The sequence below is a fragment of the Orcinus orca genome, chromosome 10, assembly GCF_937001465.1.
Source record: "Orcinus orca chromosome 10, mOrcOrc1.1, whole genome shotgun sequence".
Classification (NCBI taxonomy): Eukaryota; Metazoa; Chordata; class Mammalia; order Artiodactyla; family Delphinidae; genus Orcinus; species Orcinus orca.
In genome coordinates this window covers 646,554-662,345 of record NC_064568.1, presented here as the reverse complement: position 1 = coordinate 662,345, position 15,792 = coordinate 646,554, and the positions used below count along the sequence as shown (strand labels likewise).

Genomic DNA, 15,792 nt, shown 5'->3' with positions numbered 1-15,792 from the left:
CCGCCTGGAGCCCTGCAAGCGGCTACACCGAGCCTAGGACCTGCGGGCAGCACGGGCCACACACGCTCCATCGCTGCCTGGGCCACCGTGGCCGGGTGGAGGAGAAAAATGAACCCAGAACAAGAAGGCGGGTGACAAGGGTTCAGGGTCTAGATCGGGAGCCCCACCGACACCCACACCTGGGGGCCATCACCCCCTGACTCAAGCCTCCCCACGCCTTAGGGAACAAGACCCCCAGCTCCAAGCTCCCAAGGTGGGTGACCACCTCTCTGCCCGAGGCCCTGGGCAGTCCTACTCTCAGCTAGACAAGGACGCTCAGGCAGGGCCCGCAGAAGGGGGGCCAGTCACACTGACCCCAGGGCCGCTCCCTGCTGACCCCGGCCCAGCCCCCAGCCCTGCACCTCCCACCCATCATCCCCACCCCCAGCCCACCGGCGCCCCCGCCCCGTGCGTGAGGCCCCCGAATCCTGCCCTGGCCCTACTTCCTCTCGGAAAGTCTCAGCTCCCCGCAGCCTGGAAGTTGGCAGTCGGGCACCAGGGTAAACCTAGACCCTGCTGCTCTGCAGCCACGTGGCCCCGGTGGGGGCCACTCCTCTCTGCCAGCCTCGGTCTCCCGATCCGTGCAATGGTAATGACGACAGCTCCTCTCCCGGATGAGGTGGGGTGCCCGCTCAGGGCCAGCAGGGGTCCCGCCCTGGCTCTGCTGGTCACACCCCCAGACAGGCTTGCTGGGGCCTCACCCCACTCCTGGATGGAAACCGACCACAGCAACGCCGGGTCCCCACTGCAGGCAGGCACTGGTGCGCGCAACACACGCTCTTTGCCCCCAGACAACGCCTCTCGTTTTACAGGTGGGGAAGCCGAGGCCCAAAGGATAGGTGCCTCCTGCCAAGTCCAGGCTGGGAACTGGCCCCAGAGCCTGTGGGTCTCCGGGCCCCCACGTCTGCCCCTGCAGCACAGGGCTCCTCTGGCCTCCTGCCCACAGCCCTCGACCTGCGGGCCGAAGGCAGCAGCCGTCCCTCTCAGTCACCCCATTTAATTTGTGGCAAGGTGCTTGCTAACGGTTTTGTCACGTATTGCTCCCCGATGCTCTCCCCACCAGAGTGGCAGCTCCACGAGAGCAGGGCCTGGCTCTGTGGTTTCCCGCTGAACCCCAGGGGCCGGCCCAGGACCCAGCACCTGTGAATGAAAGAGTGAACGACTGGGTCCTGCAGAGCAGGACCTGCTCCCTCCCTGTGTCCTCACTCCCCACTCACCGGATGCCACTGAAAACCTACACCTCTGCTCAGGTGGTGGGGAGGGGGATGCTGAGGCTTAGGAAATGCGGGCCTTTGGCCAGGATCCCGCAGTAGGGGGACAGGGCTGTGCTGCCCGCAGAGGCCCCCCCAGCAGGCTGTCAGCTGCCTTCCTGCAGATCTCCGCCCAGACAGCCCAGGAACTATGGCCGCCCAGGAACTATGGCCGCCCGGTACCTCGCAGGCGGCCCCTGCCCCCAGCTCAGGAGCCCAGGGCAGACCTGGTGGCTCCTCCCGGTGGCGGTGAGGCCTGGGCTGACAGCCTGGGAACTCCAAAGAAAGCATGAATCACTCACCGTTTATCAGTTCAAAGAAGGCCTGCAATTACCAAGGGCTGGGCTCTCCCCTCCTCTGGGATAATTATACGCGTCTTAACGCATTAACGGACCCTACTTTTTATATTAAACGGGAGGAACCCAGCTGAAGAAGCACCATCCAAACTCCAGCCTGGCCGGGGGCCTGCTGCCCCTCCCCCAACAGAGCTGCCCGAAAGGACCAGCCAGAGGCACGGGGCTGCAGCCAGGAAAGGGGCACCAGGCCTGGGGCTGAGTCCTCCCAGCCACCACCTCACAGGGGCCACTGAAGACTTTGGGTGACTGCCCCTACCCAAGAGCGACGGGCCCGCAGCTCGGATACACCCAAGGTCACCCAGCTAGTTCTCAGCACTCCTACAGGGACCTGGACTCCCACAGGCCTCCGGTCTGCCCAAGAGAAAATGCATTCACTCCATGCTGGGCTGGGGGAGGGGAGCAGCAACAGATGCACGCTCCGGGCTGGGGTGGGGGGGCGGTGAAGCAGCAGCAGCACTGGGGTCTGGGGAGCCCCTTCCACCTGCCCCAGAAGGACCAGGCCCCAGAGCTGGCGGGGGAGGGGCATCCTGGGCACAGAGGAGCCAGAGCTGGGGGTGGAACCTGCTGGACCACGCAGAGGGTGGTGACAGTGACCGCAGCGCCGGCACAGGAAGCGGGCTGGGCCTGGCCAGTGAGCAGCAGACCGGGAAGGAGAAGCGGCCTGGTGCCGGGTGTGCCGACTGGAGGTGCGCAGGGCAGGGAAAGGCCAGACGGGCCGGCACAGTGGCCTCCACTCCTGCACAGGACGGGCTCAGCTGCCCAACAGAGCGTGGAGCGAGCGTCATCCCCTGCTCTCTCCCGGGCCCAGCGGCCACCACCACTCCTCGCCCTGAGAAACAAAGGCCCTCAGAGGCCTCTTCACGGAGGGGCGGCCCCAATCTTGCGCCCCCCCCGCCCCCCGCCCCACCAGATCTGGATTCTTCTGGGGCACAGACAGGTTGAGGTGTGGGGGACCGAGAAGACACGGCCCTCCTACCCAAAGGTACCTTGTCAGCAACTGGGACCAAGAGCTGCCCAGTCACCCCACCTCCCCCAACAGAGGCCCCGGGAGGTGGTCCCCAGCCGCCCGCTCCCCCTCCAGGCCTGCCCTATGGGACCAGCATGCACAGGACCAGGATCCAGGGCCACTGGAGTCCTGCTTCGCTGAAAAACCACCTGCCCTCGGGCTTCCCTGAGGGTCCTCTCCTCCTGACGCCATACTCTAGACGCTGGGACCTTCAGGGGTGCGGGGGAGCTTAAAACACACAAGCCACAGCCAGGAGCCAGCAAAGCGCTGTCTGCTTTGTCCAGAGCCCTCATCCGCTCCCACCCCCAAGCACACACCTCAGCCACACCGGGGCGGGCCAGGCCTCGGCAGAGCTGTCTCCCCTGCCTGAAATGCCCTTCTGGGGCCTCCAGGGCCCCCTCCCAGGCCCACTTGCTGCCCGGCCCTGAAGGGAATCACTGGCTTCCAAGTCTGCCTCTGGCACAGGACCGGGCATGCTCTGGGCTGCCTGGCGCAGCACCTGGTCTCTCCTGCACACCCCAAACCAGCAGGGAGCCAGGGGACCTGCCTGGGGTGAGCTCCCGAGGGCCCAGGGCCTCCAGAGGGCCGGAGGAGCAAAGGCTGAGCCCACTCCCGCGCAGACCCAGAGAACCGGCCTCAGCTCGGAAGGAGGTGGAGCAGCGCGGACGGCCGCGCTACCGGAGCCCAGGCTCACGGGCAGAGGCTCGGTCCACGTCCCCCAACACACACCCCTTTTTCTTTCAAGGGGCGTGGCCCCAGCACCCCACAGATGAGCCAGGGGCAGCTCCCGGCTCTAGGCAGCCACCGGAGCCCCTCTGGCCCTCTCGCCCCCTTCCCGGGATCCCCTAGGGTCTCGGAACGGGCGGGGGTACCCGGAGCCGCAATCCCCACCCCGAGGCCGCTCGATCGCGCCCCGTCGCCACCAGCCCCGCCGCCCACCAGGCCCGGGGCTGCGCAGCAGCCCTCGGAGCGGCCGCGGGAAGCGGCTGACCCTGGAGAGGCCCCGCGCGGGGCGGCGAGGAGGCCGGGCGCGCGGCTGGCGCACCGCCCCTCCCAGCCGGCGCGGGCCTGCGGGCCTGGGCGGACCGGAGCCCACTCCGGCCGCGCGGGCCTGCCGGCGCCGGAGATCCAGCGCACTCCGCCGGCCCGGTCCGGCCGCAGAGCCCTCCCGGCGGCGCCGCCGCGAACTTTCTCCCTGCCCGGCCCGGAGGAGGCGGCGCGGCCCCGCGAGCGCGGCGGGCAGGGTCCCATCCCGGCCCGGCGGGGACGCGCGGGCTCGGCGCCGCGGCCGCGCCCGGACACGCGTGAACTGGGCCAGAGACGCAGGGACACGCGGGGCGCGGACACGCGGGGGCGCGGACACGCGCGCCGCCGCCCCCCGCGCGACCCCCGCCCGCCCGCAACCCCGCGGAGGCCGCCCCGCGCCCGGACCCCGGCTCGAGGCCGCCCCACGCCCAGACCACCGTGGGACCCCCGCCGGACCCCCGCCCGCCCCGCTGCGGGGAAAGTTGCACCCCTACTCACGGGCTGCCCCGGGGCGCGCCCGCCGCCGGCCATCGCCGCCCGCCGCCCGCGCTGCCGTCCGCCCCGCCCCGCCGCGGGGCCGCCGAAGCCTCGCAGGCCACCCAGGCCGAGGCCGCCGCGCCCGGGATCCACTGCGTGGCCGCCGCCGCTGCCCAGCATGAATGGGGCGCCAGCCGCGCGGATGCGGACCGGCCTCGCTCTCACCGCCCGCGGAGCGTCGCGCGCATGCGCCGCCCGGGCGGGCCGGGCCGGGGCGGGGCCTGCGCGGGGGCGGGGCCTGCGCGGGGCGGGGCTCTCGGGGGCCTCCAGGGGGCGCTCGATCCCCGCCGACCGCCCTAGCCCATCGCTCGCTTCAAAGGGCAACGCCGCTGCCAGGAGCTGCCGGAACCTGGTCCAGATGCGGCCGAGGACGGCGGTTACGGCTCGGGGTCCTCAGGGGGCGGCGGGGCGTGGGGCGCGCGGTCCGGGACGAGGCCGGCGGGCTGGCACGGGGCCGGGCGGCGGGGCGACGCGGGGCGGACAGTGGGTCCGGGGGGCGCGGGTCCGAGCTCGCCTGGGCGGCTGGGCAGACGCGATCCCCGTGGCCGCGCTCCCGCAGCGGTTCGCGCGCCCCAGAGCCGCCCGAAGGTGAGGCCACAGGGGCACCTGGCCGAGGGGAGGCGAGGCGGCCGGAGCCATGGAAACAACCAAAGGGCCGGGGGCCCGTGCGGGAGGACGAGCTGGGGCGCAGCGAGGGCCGCGGGGGTGGCCACGAGCCGGGAGGTCACCCCTTAGGAGAGGGACCCCCGCAGGCCCGGGTGAGCCCCCGCCCCTCCCCGCCTCACGCAGCCGCGTCCCGGTTTCTGAGCTGGTCGTTCTCCATTTCCTGTGGCTCCGGCGTGGCTGGCTTGTCGGGACGTCGCGCTCGTCTGGGGACGTGGGGACGCGGCCGAGTGGCCGACGCGCAGGCGGGCCGTTCGCTCTGCTCTGCGGCGTCCCCCGAAGGTGCGCGGATCCCAGCGTGGCTGGTTAAGCACAGCAGTCCCACCGGTTCTCAGAGCCTCCGCCGGGCCCCGCACCCGCCAGCTCCAGCCCCAGGAGTGTCTCTGAAGACGTCCCAGGTTACACGGCTTCCTCCACCCCTGCTCCTCACCTGTGGTCCGCTCCCCAGAGGAGACCTGATGAGGCAACGCTCCGCACCACGCAGCACTATCAATCCAGGTGGGCCCCGTAAAGGCACTCCAGACAGTGGAGCAGATTGTCTTCGTGACCCTGGGTCAGGGAAGGAGTTCTTCAACCCCAGATCAAAAATATATAAAAACGAATACGGGTCAATTTGACTACCTTAATATTGATTATTTTTGTTCATTAAAAGTTAAGAAAGGAAATATCAAGATAAGCCAGGACTCAGGAAAACACATCTGCAACACACGTACACTTGACAAAAGCTGCGTATCCAGGATTTATGAGAAATTCCCAAGGATCGACAAGGAAAGCCCACAGTCCAACAGGGACACAGGGCTGAGACCCCAGCACCGCAGTTTGTTGGAGTAAAGATGGCAAATTGTTGCTCCTAAAAGCCTTGCACAGTGGGTCCCTGCCCCTGAGGAGGCCGGCCGGGTGCAGATGGAGGCGGAACCACAGCGGGGGCTCATGGGGGGTGGGGACTGCAGCTCAGGCGCCCCCCCATCCCACCTCACAAGGAGGGAAATGAGTCAGCGGGCGCTGGGCTCTTCCTCCTTGGGTTTCCTGTGTGGGTTTCGCTTCTGTCACCCTCCGGAGGGCAGGCAGTGTGTGGCGAGGCAGGGAAAACAATTCCTAGAACCAGAAACATGGGGGGGCGGGGGGAGGGCGGGGGAGGAGGGCCTTTCCGAACCTCTAGTGTTCCTGCCTCTGGAGCCATGCCAGGGCCGTTTCTGCGTTTCTGTGACTCAGAGCTTTGTGCAGAAGTAGACTTGGGGGGCCTCTCCCCTTCCCGAGGCAGAACCCCACCGCTGATGTGGCAGGAGGAAGAGGCTCGGGGTAGCCTCAGCCCCTTGGGGGTGGCCCTGACTCCTGCCTGGCCTTCACCCCCACCTGTCACCTCCTGCCCCGAAGATGCGCCGGCTCCCACCCGCCCCTCCCTATGCAGCTTTCCACACAGGATGGAGAGAGATGCGGCTGGAGGAGGGTCTGCGAGGAGGGAGGACGCAGGGTGGGGCCCGCCCTGGGCAGACCCTCCAGGGGCTTGCTTCACACACGGAGCCCGCCACCCTGCACCCATGGCGTGTGCACGCACGGACACGTGCACGTGTGCGAATGCACACCCGGGGCTGGCCCTGGGTCCCCGTGGCCTACCCTTGCCCACCCCGTGGGGTGGGTGCCGCCAGCCTCAGCCCCCCGGCAGCTGCCGTGCACACGGGGCGGCCGCAGTCACTGCCGCATTCCGGGAAGCCCACGCCAGCCGCTGGGCGGAGACAGGATCGGGGGTCTGTCGGGGGCCGGCGTCGCAGTGAGGCCGATGGAGATGTGCACAGAGCGGTCCCCTAGAGCAGGATGGGGCTCAGCCCGGAGGCGCATCCCCACCCACCCCGCCCTCCCCAGCGGGTGCTGTGGTCCAGGAGACAAGCCTCACCTGGGCCCGAGCTCCCAAGGCCGCTCAGGTGAGCAGCAGGGAAGCGTGGTCATGGTGCTGCCTCCCCGTCTGTGGGCTCTGCAAGGCCCCCCCCCACCCAGCCTCTGTGCCCGGTGGCCTTTGTAGCTCCAGGTGCTTCTTTCCAATAGGTCCAGAATATTCCCAGAATGGACCCTCATGAAGTGGGCTGGATCACAGGGCCCCCCTGAACCAGTCACCTTGGCTGGGGGTAGAACCTGACGGTGGGCTGGCTGGCACAGGGAGCTCTCCAGAGCCGGGGGTGGTCCCCCAGAGAAAGTCCAGGTGCAGGTATTAACACAAGTAGGCCAAAGCAGGACAGGCAGGGCACCCAGGACCCCGTGGTGTCAGCAGACCACCGCCTGCCTACCTTCTCCCCCACGTGCCCAGCGTTCTTGCTCCAAAGATGCCTTCACGCCTCAGGCCTGTGCCCAGGCTGTGCCCTTGACCAGGAGTGCCCCCACTGCAACCTTTCATCTCTCAAAGCCCAAGTTCCCTCCCCCACTCCTCCAGGAAGCCTCCCTGACCACAGCTCCCTCCCCACCCGTGAGCCCTCTTTGGGCTTTCTGCCCCACTCTGTACCAGCGGTGACCAGCCTGGGCTGAGAGTCCCGACCCTGGGGACAGAGCCAGGTCACTGTCAGCACTACACTGTATAGAAGACAGTAGCAAAGCTCCTGCCCACCACTACACGGAGCCCTGGAGGCCTCAGCGTCACCTTGTCCCGGGGCTGCAAACAGATGACTTCAGGGGCCAATCAGGTGAGGGATGTAAACAGCGAGACAGGCCGGACTGAGGGGCTGGCTGGAGGGCACCTGCCCCGCGGATAGCAACGTGGACGTGCTATCAGGCAGGGCGGAGGGAACAAGGTGCACCAGCGGGAAGAGCCCGGCCAGGGGTCTGTAGTTGGTGCAGCGCACGCCACGCCCAGGAGGTCCAGAGTGGGTGCTTGTCGCCTTGGGGCTCACAGTCAGCTCACAGATGTTCCCAAGGATGGATGCCCTCGGCAGGGCCGTGGCCTCTGGAAAAGCCACCCCTCCACCCTCTCTGGGACACAGTGGCCCTCGCAACCCGCAGCCCCAGGAGTGAGAACCTGGGGACGGGGAAGCAGCCCAGGCCTTCTCACTCTGCGAAACACCGTGGGCTGAAGCGGGAGGCTGGACTCCCACCCAAAGTAACGGGCAGCCCCCAGTCTGCCCACCCACGCGGGGTCAGAGGAGGCCAGCTGCGAACCCCAGATGGAGATGCAGCTGAGGAGCTCAGCACACGGCCCCCAAATGTGCGGGACCCCATCCAGAGTCACCATCAGAGCAAGCACCATGGAGCCTGCCTGGGGGCGCAGGACCAACAGATGCCAACACGCAGGTGACACAGAGGGAATGGCTGGCAGGAGCCCTCCCCCCAGGAAGCAACGGGGGAGAGGGTCGGAGAACCGGGGCTGCGCTGAAGCCGCCGCCACTCCCGCCATCGGAGGTCTCAGCGCAGAAGACAGAGCACCTGGGACAGCTGCGACGTGGGCGCAGACGTGCAGACAGGGGAATAGGGAAAGGCTGCGCACGGGACTGGGCCCCTCTCCTGCGGAGCGGAGCCTACAGCCCACAGCTACCGCTGAGCATCAGACACGCGCTGACCTACGTGCCACCCTGCACGCGCTCCAGCCGCAGGAGGCAGCAAACAACACAGATGAGAGGGCAGAGTCGACCCCAACGCTTCACAATCCACCCTTTTGGAATATCTCTGAAACGACAGACTGGTGGTGCTGAACAGATTCGTGGCTTGGGGGGCGGGGAAGGCTGGTTCTGTATCTCCTTCACGGTGACCGTTCCAGGAATCCACTTGTGATGAGGGACCCAGAGCTCACACACACCTGGCGTCCTGGTTTCCACGTTGTACGACAGCCTCCTGAGATGTGAATGCTGAAGGCCAGGAGAGCGTATGGGGCCTCCGCACCATCTTCCCAACTTCTCGTGAAGCTACTGTTACTGTAGATGATGATGATTTCACAATCAGAAGGTAAGAGGGTACCCCTGCTGTTGCTCTGACCCAGGCCCAGCCCTGCTGTCGCCACCACCTCCGGAAGCAGAGCTGGCCCCGTGGACGAGCAGGTTAGATGGCAGATGTCCCACCGGCAGAGACCCCGCAGGTGTCCTGGGGCTGCCCTGCCGCCGCCACCCCCCCCCCCCCCAGCCGCCCTCGTCTCCTGGTCTCCAGGCTCAGAGCTCATGTCACCTCCTCAGGGACACTACCGGCTCCCGGTAGGCTGGCCCCACCCACTCAGTCACGACAGCACCAACGCCCTGGTATTTCCATCGTGGGGTGGGGCGGGGAGATCCCAGGAAGCCAGGGCCTCATCTCAGGGTGGGGACACGAGGTACCAGTCTGCGTATTCACTCTGCCGCACGACAGATCGCCCTGGATCCAGTAGCTTCAAACAGCACCGTGTGCCGCCTCTGAGGGTCTCTGCGGGGACGCGGGGGTGCAGCGGGGCAGGCCCGGCCCTCCAGTCGGCTGGACAGAGCCTCCCCAGCATTCAGCCACAGACCCGCCTCCTGCCCCGTCCCACGTGCCCCTCGGTGGCTGCCTGCCCCGTGGGCACAGTCGGCCTCGGGGTGAGCACAGCAATGGAGAGGTAAGTTGGAATTTCTGGGGAGGCTTTGAAACCACCCACCGTCCCCTCGGTGTCACCCCTTCTGGCAAAACCCTCCCCTGGAGGACGTCCCTGTGCCACTAGGGCCCCATTCAGAAGAGCACAGCCTTCAGGGACAGAAACACGGGCTCCGCTCCCATCACGTGCCCACCCCTCGGTGCGCTTTCTGGGTCACGGGGCAGATGGCATCGCCCCCAGGGTCGCTGTGGGAACCACAGAAACACGGGGCAGGGAGCTCTCCCGACAGCTCTTCCATCCCCAGCCCGACCCGCCGGCCGGGGGGGGGCTGTTACTGTCCCTTTTCACAGCGAGGAACCCGTGCCCAGGGGACATGCTGAGCCCGCTGGGCACCCCCTTCCTGCACCCGCCCCGCTCTGTCACAGATGGAATCTCTGATTTCCCCAATCTACCACGAGCTCTGCATGTGATGCTGTTCCTCTGTGCCCACGAGGTCACCCTGCTGACCTTGCCCGTGGCCCCGGGGCAGCCCCTCCTCTCCAGGGAAGCCTTCCTGAAGCACCAGCCCACCGCCTGGTCGGCAGCAGCCCTGGGCTCGTGGGCTCTGGACCTCAGCGTGGACATCACCATCTGTTTCTGGGCCTGGGTCTCCTCCACAGAGAGCCGTCACAGGGTCCCTGGCAGGGAGTGTGACAGAGCCAGCCCGTATCTTCTGTGTCCTTGGTGGGGAGGGCAACAGTCAGCCATGCTGCTTCCCCATCCTGGGCAAAGGCCTTGCAAGGAGCAGGGGGCAGCAGAGAGGGGCCGGTCGGGGGCTGGGCCCTGAACAAATAAGCTGGCTCACTGGAAACCCTCCAGGGCCGGCAGGGCTGTTCTGGGACAAACACCCGAGGTGACATTCAAAATGTTTAACAGCCAGGGTGGACACCAGACATAGACAGAGGACAGGACAAGCCTTGATGAAAACCTAGCTTTGCTTCATCCAGCAGCACATTCACTGACTCGCTTCTCTGAAAGGTCCAAGGAGGTCTGAGCTTCAGGCATGGTTGGATCCACAGGCCCAGACACGTCACCAGGCATCTCTCTCAGCTCTGCCTGCCTCTGCAATTCTCAGGTGTGCTCTCCCTACCTGTTGGCCAAGACAACCCTGGCAGCTCGCTGGATCTACTGGAGTCGTGTGACTGAACCCCCCTCCCCCTTGCTCACTGTAACGTTAGGGCCAGGAGGGGGCAACCCCTCTGGTGCGACAGCTGCTCCAGAGTCCTTTACCTTCCAAGAGGTCTGGCCTTAAGGGGTTTTTAAACAATTAAAACAGGCCTTTTAATTATTAAAATATTATGCTCATGGTAAAAAGAAAAATCCAAGTGGTGCACGAAAGGACCCCTAGTGAAAAGGTATGGCCCCCTGCTGGGCCCCCAGGTCACCTCCTGGGAGGGAAAATTGTCCCCAGTTTCCTGCGTCCTGGCAGCAACGTGCACAAGGATATTCTCGCCTGTCTGCTGAAAGATGCACCTGTACACCTGCTCCGAACCACCTTTGCACGTCTTCTTTTCTCACTAACAGGGTTTGCAGGCCATCCCACAAGAGCCGCCTCAGGACCCCTCCCTCTCCCTCTCGGAGGTGACACAAGTGGAAGCACCCAGTTCCGAGGCAGACACGCCAGGCGCCCCGTGAGTCACTCTGCTGTGTGACTCTGATAGGACAGCAGAGGGGGAGGATACTGCTGGACTCCTGTAGGTCTCCAAGAGGCTCCGCCGCTGGCCCTGCTGCGGGAGGGGAGCCCACCTGGCCACAGCCTGACGGCAGCCTTGTGGGACGCTGAGCGGGGGACCTGCTGGGCTGCACCCAGGCCCTGGCCACAGAGACGTGGCTGCGAGCTGCCAGGGTCAGGTGGGAAGTCCTCTCCGCCCGGCTTCTCGTGCTGACAAGACGCCTAAGGTGCGTCCAGGCAGTTCCGGGAGCTCCGGTTTGTGCTTCTTCGTGGAAGCACGGACCTCAGGGCACCCATCGCTGGCCCTGGACACCTGGGTGGTTCCAACGCCGAGGCTGCCGCCGTGCCAACAACCCTACATCGCCCTCAAGGCGACATACGCCCTCATCTCGGGGCGTCAACCCAGCAGAAGCACCCACAGCTGCGCTGTCTGGCCTCCAGCTCCAGCCACCGCGTGGGTATTTCTCTGCAATTCCCTGATGCCTCAAGGCTGTGGGGCACTTTTTCATGTTTCCCGGGCTCCCCAGAGGTCTCTGACATTCCTGTGTCAGCTCGAGGGTGGTCTGTTGTCTGCCCGTAACCCCCAAGCTGGACCTAGAGGGAAAGAGAAACTCTTTGGAAGGCAAGAGTCCCTGGGCCCTTCCTGGAGCCCGAGGATGAGGGCGGAGAGCAGGGCTGAGGTGGAAGGAGACCGGCCGGATCCTGACGCCTCTGTCTAGGCTCCTTGATCCAGCTATGCCTGAACCGTCCTCTGGACTCTTCCGTCACACAAGCCAGCACTCTACTCGCTTGTCAAGTCGAGTAGGGGTTTGTCCCTCGTGCTGCAGGGTCCTGGCTCGGGCAGGGCAGGAGTCGGCGCCCGTCTGGGTCCACCCTGCCCGGACTCCTGCGCTCCAGGAGCCTGGAGTGTCATTCCAGGGTGACGTTCTGGGGGCCCACCAAGCCCTGGGGAGGAGGTGGACTGCGGTGGGGAGGCTCCGAGTCCCCGGGCTCCACCAGCCCTCCCTGCTGTGGTGTGCACCCTCCTCATGGCCGCGTGTGTTTTGAGGCGGAATAACCGTGTAATTGGTTTATCCGTTCCACAGCCAAACCTCAGCAAATATGTTTTTCCTAATTAGTTGATGTTTATTTAACGGGAACCACCGGCCCATTAAATTTAATGAGGCAGGTTGTCAGGTACGAAGCGGAAGTGTCTTCCTTAAGCGTGACCCAGACCTGGCAGGGCTGGGTCCCGGGCCGGGGCCGCGCGGAGCTCCTGGTCTGGGTGCGGGCAGACAGGCAGCGGCGTGGGTGTGTGCGGGCAGCCCTCGCTCCTGGCCCCCCGGCCCCACGTCTTCTCCACTGCGTGACACCCTCTAGCCTGGATTTCATCTGGTCCGTCTCCCCAGTGACCTCCGGGCCCCCCGGGGGAGGGTCTCCCGTCTGCTCAGCGCTGCACCTCCCGTGCCAGGGCCATGACTGCCAGAGTGGACGTTCGCGGCCAACGCTCGTCTGAGTAGCTTCAAGACCCCTCCTGCCGCCTCGGTTCCCCGCCCCCAACCCCGACGTACCCTGGACCCTGCCTGGTCTCCCCACGTCCCTCCGGCAGGCTTCACACCCCCACTGCCCGCTTAGCAGGCGGGAAGCTCTTCGCTCAGGGAGATCCAGGCTCTGCTGAGGGGTCGCCCCTGGGCCCGACAGCCGGCGGGAAGCGAGGGCCGGCACCCTGGACCCACGCCCAGGCGCGAGGCTGCACCCGCCACCTGCCTTCGGAGGCTTCGAGCCGGCGGGGCGGGGCGGGGCGGGGGGCGGTGGTGTTAGAACAACGTGAATTAGTTCTGCAGTGAATTACGAAAGCCCTAACAAAACACGCCGTAACCCTAAACCCCCGAGGAAAGCACGGGAACGTCTCGGTGGGCACGCCCTGGCCTCGCTCCTTATCTCCATGTGTGTACAGGTGGTGTTTGTTCCTCCAGACAGCGGGCTCACGCAGCTGCCACGACTGGGTTTTGAAACGGACTCACGCTCCAGGCTGAATCGCCGTCAGTGGCCACAGAGCTGGTGGGCGGAGCACGTTTTACTGAACACGTCCTCTGCTGCTAGGCACCTGGTTACTTCCAGCGTGTTGCCGATGTCACTGACACTATGACACACCCAGTGGGGCCCAGCTCCCCGGAGGAGCCCCCTCCGGCCGCTGCCCGGGCCTGTCCCGAGGGCCTCGCCAACTGACGTCCGAGGTCGGCTCTCCCGCTGCACCAGGGCCTGGGGCACCAACCAGGTGTCGACGTTGCTTCCCAGCACCCGGATGTGGCGAGGACGGCAGGGTCAGCTCCTTGGGCCTCCCAGGCAGAGAGGAGCCTGCAGGACTTCCATGAGGGACTGACCTTGGGGTCGGCACCTGCCCATCAGGGGAGGGAGCAGAGGGCGGAGGCGCAGCTGGGCTGCTCTGGGCCGCGGCGCGGCAGCCCGGCCTTCGTGCCGCTCCCCCAGGCGGTCGCTGGATGCAGCTCTGGCCCTCCAGTGTGACTATGGCCAGGTGGTTCCTGAGCACAGCTACTTCCTAGGGGGAGCGGACTCGGGTCAAGGGCTCGACGCCGGCGGGGTTCTGGGTGGCGGGCCCTCTGCTCTCACACTTGCTAAGCACTGGCCATGGGCCGCTTGTCACACGGCCCCGGGAGAAGCGCCTGTGAAGGCTGCAGGGCGGGAGGAGGGGGCCGTGGGCCGCGGCCACATCCCTGTGGTTCCAGCTCCCTGAGCCAGCTTCCGCTGGGTGACCTGTGCCCTCCCTTTGTCCCTCCGGCCCTGGGTGACGGGAGCTTCATGCTCTGCTAAGTTCTGGGTTATCACAGCATCCCAGCCGAGGTTCTAGCTCCTCTACCTCTTCTGGGGCCAACACCCTGGACTCAACTCCTCTGTTTAAAGACTCAGTGCTTTCTGGCTCCTGGTTGGACCCTGGACGTCACAGCCAACGTCATGACATTTAATCCCCAGCCCCGGGGTAGGATGGGTATAACTCCCCAACAGTCACACAGCCGGGGCCTGGGCCCAGAATGCCTGCCTCGAGGTCCACACCCACTGGACACAGCCTCACCTGTGCCACACTCTCTCAGGCCCCACTTCCTGCCACGTATGGCCACGTGCAGGGGCTGGAGCCACGGGCCCGCACGCAGGCACGTTGTGCACAAAGGCCCACACACGTGCACACAGAGCCCGCACCCTGAGCACACGCAACCGCCCACCAAAGTGACGCTCGGACACACTGCCCTACGGCCACAGTAGGGGAGGCCACGGAAGCTTGGCTCCGGCGCCAAGGGAGTCCGGGGAACGAGCTGAGGTCCAGGAGGGAGCCAGGGGCACGAGCAAGTGGACGGCACGGCTGGCTGCCTGTGAGAGACACAGGCACAAGTGCACACGTCTGCTCACACACAGGGACCTACACACACACAGGCACAGGTGCACACGCAGGCGCTCCGAGGCTGCCTCCTGGGTGGGAGAACAGGGTCTGAGACTAGGAAGCTGGACATGCCCTGGACGCCACGGGCTCCGACCGAGTCTCAGAAGGGCCTCGGCAGCTTCCGGCTGCAGGGTGGCTCTGATGTCACTTAGGGTCAATGAGCCGTGACCTCGCAGAGGGCCGCTCGCTGGGCGCCCTGCCACCCACCGGGCTGCTGTGTGTTCCTGACTGTTCCCCGGTGTGCTGGGGAAGCTGACCAGGACCTCCGGGTGGGCATCTCCTTGGCCAGCGTGCAGTTGGGCTGACTCGGCTGTGGGCAGCTTGTCCAGCCCCTGGACACCGACAAGCCCCGCGGACCTCCAGCTCCACACGTGAGAACCGGGGGAGGCGCCGGGGCTGCAAGGCCGGCATCAGGACCGCCGGCTCGCAGCTCCAGAGAACTGCGGCAGGAAACCAGGCTCACCAGCTGGGCGTCCCCCTCCTGCTGCCCACACAGCGCTGGGCGGGCAGGTGCAGCCGTGCGGGCAGGGCGCCTCAGGACGGGCAGGTGGGCGCTAACCGAGCAGAGTGCAGCCCCGCCCCGCCGTCACCCGCCCTTCTCGAGCCGCATCCCGTCACCTGCCCTTCTCGAGCCGCATCCCTTGCTCAGTCTGCAGAATCACCAGCACCCAAGCCAAACATCCAGAAACCACCCAGGTCCCCCCGTTGCCCAGTGAGGTCCAGTCCTGCCAGCTCCAGCGCCTGAGGCTCGGCCTGCTCTGGCCCCGGACACACCGCCGGACCCCGAGGGTCACTCAGGACCCCAGGTGTCTGCAAGGCTCTCCACTTGAGCCCACCTACCCCCAAGGCCAAGGCGACACCCCTCAGAGGGACTGGACTGCGCTGGTCCCTCAGGAGCACCTCCTCCCGGCCTGGCACCCACCCCCGGCCCTGCGCCCCAGCTGTACTCTCTGTGCACGGTCAGTGCCCCGCCCCCGGCCCCCATCTGGGCTCCCTCTCTCCCAGCCTCTGGCTGCCCCGGAGCCCTCCAGCCGGCGCTGGACTCAAGCTCCGCCTGTCAGGAAGCTGGCCCGCTCCCCTGCTGCGTCCCGACGAGGAGCTGCTCCCCTCGCGCACCTCCGCCTGCTCTGGGCGCGGCCAGGCCCGCACCCGCCTGCCCCACTGGCGCCGGCGGGTGCCCGTCCTCCAGCCTGACCTGGGGCCGCGCTCCGGGCACGGAGGCGGCAGCAGGCCCGCCTGGCAGCCCAGACACGACTGA

The 15,792-nt window shown here is 66.5% G+C and overlaps 2 protein-coding genes across 4 annotated transcripts in view; one reads left to right on the top strand and one right to left on the bottom strand.

Annotated features, from left to right (window-relative positions):
- PLXNA1 (plexin A1) overlaps nucleotides 1-5,772 on the bottom strand; it is a 43,706-nt gene extending 37,934 nt beyond the window's left edge. For 2 of the 3 annotated variants that reach the window (XM_033416083.2, XM_033416082.2), the window contains exon 1: nucleotides 4,176-4,308. The gene's annotated coding sequence lies outside the window, so the exon portion shown is untranslated. Of the gene's footprint in view, nucleotides 1-4,175; nucleotides 4,309-5,307 lie in introns of those variants that run through there. The other variant, XM_033416080.2, reaches the window with a different exon arrangement.
- Nucleotides 1,322-15,792, top strand: LOC125965571 (basic proline-rich protein-like). The gene is made up of 6 exons (XM_049715731.1): nucleotides 1,322-1,538; nucleotides 2,223-2,331; nucleotides 3,501-4,802; nucleotides 8,833-9,040; nucleotides 10,954-11,060; nucleotides 15,540-15,792. Exons 1-6 carry the CDS (start codon nucleotides 1,322-1,324, stop codon nucleotides 15,790-15,792), a joined length of 2,196 nt encoding a protein of 731 aa, XP_049571688.1.

What these genes read in the sequence shown, in the direction of transcription:
- LOC125965571 (XM_049715731.1), top strand. Translation starts at nt 1,322, where the DNA reads ATGCGGGCCTTTGGCCAGGATCCCGCAGTAGGGGGACAGGGCTGTGCT. An exon ending in GGTGGCTCCTCCCGGTGGCG is followed by an intron (nt 1,539 to 2,222) that starts GTGAGGCCTGGG and finishes TGGACCACGCAG; the next exon opens with AGGGTGGTGACAGTGACCGC. An exon ending in AGGGACACTACCGGCTCCCG is followed by an intron (nt 9,041 to 10,953) that starts GTAGGCTGGCCC and finishes TCTCACTAACAG; the next exon opens with GGTTTGCAGGCCATCCCACA.